Source organism: Otolemur garnettii, unplaced genomic scaffold (assembly GCF_000181295.1).
Source record: "Otolemur garnettii isolate 467f Iridium unplaced genomic scaffold, OtoGar3 scaffold00010, whole genome shotgun sequence".
Classification (NCBI taxonomy): domain Eukaryota; kingdom Metazoa; phylum Chordata; class Mammalia; order Primates; family Galagidae; genus Otolemur; species Otolemur garnettii.
Genome location: NW_003852405.1, coordinates 30329396 through 30334286, shown reverse-complemented (window position 1 = coordinate 30334286; position 4891 = coordinate 30329396). Strand labels below are relative to the sequence as shown.

Genomic DNA, 4891 nt, shown 5'->3' with positions numbered 1-4891 from the left:
TGACTCTTCAAATATTATTTCAGTATTTAGAATGGTACATAAAAATTTGACACAAATCACCTTTGAATGTTGTTTTCTAACATGGGATTTGGAGTCTAAGATCCATAAGTATTAGATTGTAAAAAAAAGTCTGTTTATATTAATTTTTATGATTTAGAGGTGATTTACCTAGTTTCAAAGTAAGGAACACTTGGCGGACCTTTTCCCTTTGAGTTTAATGCTATGTAAATATTTATAATAATCCTTACATTAAGGTGAAATAAATATTTCCTTTTATAGTAGTAATTTTTTTTATTCTAATGACTTGCACTGATGTGTCATTGGTCACTTTACAGGTATTACTGCCTTGCAGCTGTTGCGGCTTTGTTAAAATATGTTGAATTTATTCAAAATTCAGTTTATGCCCCAAAATCACTGAAGATTTGTTTCCAGGGTAGTGAACAGACAGCCATGATAGATTCATCATCAGCCCAAAACCTTGAATTGTTAATTAATAATCAAGACTGTCGGTAAGAGCCTCTAAATTTTACTTACAAAATGTATTGGTATATTTTATGTCATATTTTTCTATAAATACTTTAAAGTTTTTTAAATTGCTTGAGAATATATGTAATATATTTTTCAAATTGTTTGAGAATATATATATATATATCTTTTTTTTTTTTTTTAAGAGATAGAGGGTTTTGTTATGTTGCCCAGACTGGTCTTGAACTCCTGGGCTCAGGTAAGCCTCTGGCCTCTGCCTCCAGAGTAGGTAGAACTGTGGGCACACACCACAAAACCTGGCTAATGATGGAGAAATATAATGTTAAATAAACACTTTTTTTTGAGACAGAGTTTCACCACGTTGCCCTAGGTAGAGTGCCGTGGGGTCATAGCTCACAGCAACCTCCAACTCTTGGGCTTAAGCGATTCTTTTGCCTCAACCTCCCAAGTAGCTGAGACTACAGGCACCTGCCAGAACACCCGGCTATTTTGTTGCAGTTGTCATTGTTGTTTAACAGGCCCGGGGTTGGTTGGAACCCACCAGCCTCGGTGCATGTGGTCTGCACTGTAACCACTGTGCTATGGGTGCTGAGCCAATGAAATGAATTTATAATGGCTCATTTCTTTATAGTAACCACTTAGAAATTACAAAATTCTCTTTTACTTGTCATTCTTCTCTAACTTCTTAAATTAGTATAAGATGATTATATTAAATACTCATATTTATCAATATAAAAGTTTTACTCCTTTAGAATATATTATTGATATCTTGCTATTATTGATGGAACATCATAGACTAGAAAATTTTGTTTTAGTTTAAGTGTTGTAACTGACCTGTAGAAAAAAGGTAGTAACTGAGTGCAAGGGGACGCTGTCCATCCTTGTTAGTCAAAGTGGTTCATTGACTGACAGCATGTGGAATTTGTCCAAAATACGAATTCTCATGTCTCATCGCAGACCTGCTGAATTAGAATCCCTTGTAATATTTATACAAATTTGAGAATCATTGTTGTAGATTATAGGATTATTTAATTACAAAGATAAAATGCAATTTCTTGGATTTTCCTTTGTATGCTTAATTTCCTAACTTGTGTTTTGTTTGCACAGGAATAATCACACTCTCTTTGGTGTTCTAAATTATACTAAGACTCCTGGAGGGAGCAGAAGACTTCGTTCTAATATATTAGAGCCTCTAATTGATATTGAGACCATTAACATGAGGTTAGATTGTGTTCAAGAACTACTTCAAGATGAGGAACTTTTTTTTGGACTTCAGTCAGGTAAATGAGCATCATCTAATTTTATAAATACAAAATTATTTTAAAAATACAATTGTTTTAGTTACTGTTTTCATTTTTCTGAAAGGCAGATGATGAGGGCGTAAATTCTGTATTTTTGTATGCATGCTATTTTCCTGAAATTTGCTGCTTAATTGTGTCGTAAATCATTTCAGAGGCATTTTTTGGTTTTCTGGATGGTGTTCCTTTCTATTTCTCCTGTGGGTTTTTTAAAAATTTTTCATGGTGATGTTCAAAGAAAGGAAGTTTTGCCCAGACTAGGTATTTATCAACAAATGGAGTACACTAGTTTCCCAGGGCTGCTTTAAAAAAGTGCTACATACTCCATGGTTTAAAACAACAGAACATTTTTGTCTCGGTTTTGGAAGCTGGAAGCTGAAATTCCAGACACCTACAGGTGTCTGTAGGCCATGAACACTTGAAACCTACAGGGGGAAATCCTCTTTGCCCCTTCCTAGCTTCTGCTGTGGCTGTCAGCCCATGGCACACCTCAGCTTGCAGGCCTGTCACTCCAGTCTCTGCCTCTGTTGTCCTTTGGTGTTCTCCCTGTGTGTCTTCTTATTGTGTTCTTATAAGGACATCAGATGTATTGGATTAAGACCTACCCCAATAACTTCATCTTAACTTGAGTACATCTGCAAAATCCCAGTTTCCAAATAAGATCACATTCCCTGGTACCCGGAGTTACGACACAATTCAGTTCATAACGTGGGATAAGAAAGTTGCCCTTGGAACCTGGCTACTTGTTCACTGGCTTGGTGGTGCAATTTGTTAAGTCTGTAAGTGGAAGGATAGTTTGTGTGTATTGCTGTGGTCTAATTATTGGTGGCTAACAGCTTGCTCTGTCTTCCACACCTCCCCTTCCCTGACTATCCCACCTTGGGTTCTGGTAGTCTAAACTGAAGTGGGACACAAACATCTTTAAGTCACTTCCAGCCTGACCAGGTTTCCTCAGTCCAATTACAAACACCTTTTAATTATTGTAATTCCTTAAACATTCTGGTATTACATTGATAGTGACTCTCAATTTCCAATGTTGTGGGATATGTGTATCCCACATGTACACACACATATACATATATATGTAATTTTTTCTATTTATTCCTGTGTATTTAGGAAGGCATTGGGAAAGGTAGAAAGAGGTCATTTTATCTGGTTACCCTTTTATTGTTGTTCACAGCAACACCTTGCTGGCCGACCTATGCCTGGCTGGCATTTAGTGTCCTATAAAAGTGCCAGGAATATGAAAAGTCATTTAATCATGTAATGTTAGTCAAGCTCCAACTACTGCCATCTTTGTAAACTTGATTTTTTTTCTCCTTTTGTTTATCCTGGAACTGCATTCCTGCTCCTGTGTGTAGCTGATTCCTCCACCTGTGCTCTGGACCCCATCCTTGTACATCTTATCTACTGTATCTTCATTATCTTCCTCTCCATGGGCTCCTTCCATGAAGATTTGAACTTCCTGTTGTCTGTTCTCTCTTTGTAAAAACCTCTTGGATTTTCATCTTTTCCATCTTTTCATCTTTCCAACTATGAATCCTTGTCTCAGGGCCTGCTCTGGAAAATCCAGCCTCACACAGTCGTTAACTGATGGGTTAAATTTAATGGACATGTGTTAGTTCTTCTCAATCCAAGAGGTTTTTCACCTTATCTCTCTTCTCCTATCCCTAACCTTGTTGAAGAACAGATTTTCTGCCCTCACCAGTGTCTCTTCATCACTGCATCTCAGGCTACTGCAGTCTGGTTTCTGTGCCCACCTGCACTGAGGCTGCTTTTGTCAAGGTCACTGTGGCCATGCCAGGCACAGTGGCAAATGCCGCAGTCCCAGCTGCTCAGAGGGCTGGGGTCATGTTAGCCAAGGTGCTTATGTCCAGCCTGGGCAACATACCTAGAACTTGTTCTCTAAAGATGTTTTTTTTTTTTTTTTTTTTGATAATTTTTTTAAAAGGTCACTATAATAGATATTGTTAAGTTCTCTGTCCAGGTCCTCTTGGATCCCTTTCACTTTTCTCTTGCCCCTTGCCCTGCTCTGTGTGCTTTTACATCTGATGGACCACACAAGATTCTTTCTGGAGATCTGCCTTGTGGCTGTTAGAACACATTTTTTTTTTTGTATTTTGGCTGGTGCTGGGTTTGAACCCGCCACCTCCAGCATATGGGGCCCCTATGCTGGGCGCTACCCAGAGCCCTTTGCTTTTTTTTTTTTTTTTATTATTTTGCCATTTTGGGCCAGGGCCGGGTTTGAACTGCCACCTCCAGCATATGGGAGGGACACAAACAAAAGGGACCTACCCTTTTGAGCCACAGGTGCCACCCCAACTGATAGCTGGCTTCCTTTTTTTTAGAGACAGTGTTTTACTTTATTGCCCTCAGTAGAGTGCTGTGACATCATAGCTCACAGCAACCTCCAACTCCTGGGCTTAGGCAATTCTCTTGCCTTAGCCTCCTGAGTAGCTGGGACTACAGGAGCCTTCCACAACCCCTGACTATTTTCTTGTTGCAGTTTGGCTGGGGCCAGGTTGGAACCCGCCACCCTCAGTATATGGGGCTGGTGCCCTACTCACTGAGCCACAGGTGCCGCCTCCAGAGCCCTTTGCTTTTAAGCATGGAGTACCAAAAAGTGCTTGATGGCCCTTAAATGAGTGAGTGTTGTGGGTGTGAAAGCCCACTTCTTTCACATTGATTTAGTGAAAACCTAAACATAACTTAACCTTCAGAATTCCTTTGCAGCAGGATCAGCTAAAATTACCTTTCACAAGACTTTGCCTGAAATTGTATGGTAGATTGGCTTGGATTCCCTTCCCTGTTCTTCACTGGCCACTCTGGTGGTTTCTTCTGGAAGCACATTCATAATAAGTCACATGTGTATGAATCCTTGCCTCAGTCTGTTCTGGAAAACTAGCCTAACACAGTCATTAACTGATGTGTTGTTAAATTTAACAGACATGTGTTAGTTCTCCTCCAATTTGAGCTAAAATATATTTGACACTGCTAAATGTCTCTCCTTATTGAATCACTGCCTTTCTTTGCTTCTGTAATCACATGATCTTCGATTTTTTTCTTCCTATTTCCTTGTGGTTTCCTTCTGAGTCTTCTTTTTTTTT

General features: G+C 39.1%; 1 protein-coding gene across 1 annotated transcript in view; it reads left to right on the top strand.

Moving 5' to 3' along the window:
* The window catches only part of MSH4 (mutS homolog 4), a 42435-nt gene that overhangs the window by 5610 nt on the left and 31934 nt on the right, over nt 1-4891 (top strand). The window contains exons 3-4 of the mRNA XM_012801678.1: nt 336-509; nt 1594-1766. Of these exons, the coding sequence (XP_012657132.1) occupies nt 336-509; nt 1594-1766 (347 nt within the window). The remainder of the gene's footprint in view (nt 1-335; nt 510-1593; nt 1767-4891) is intronic.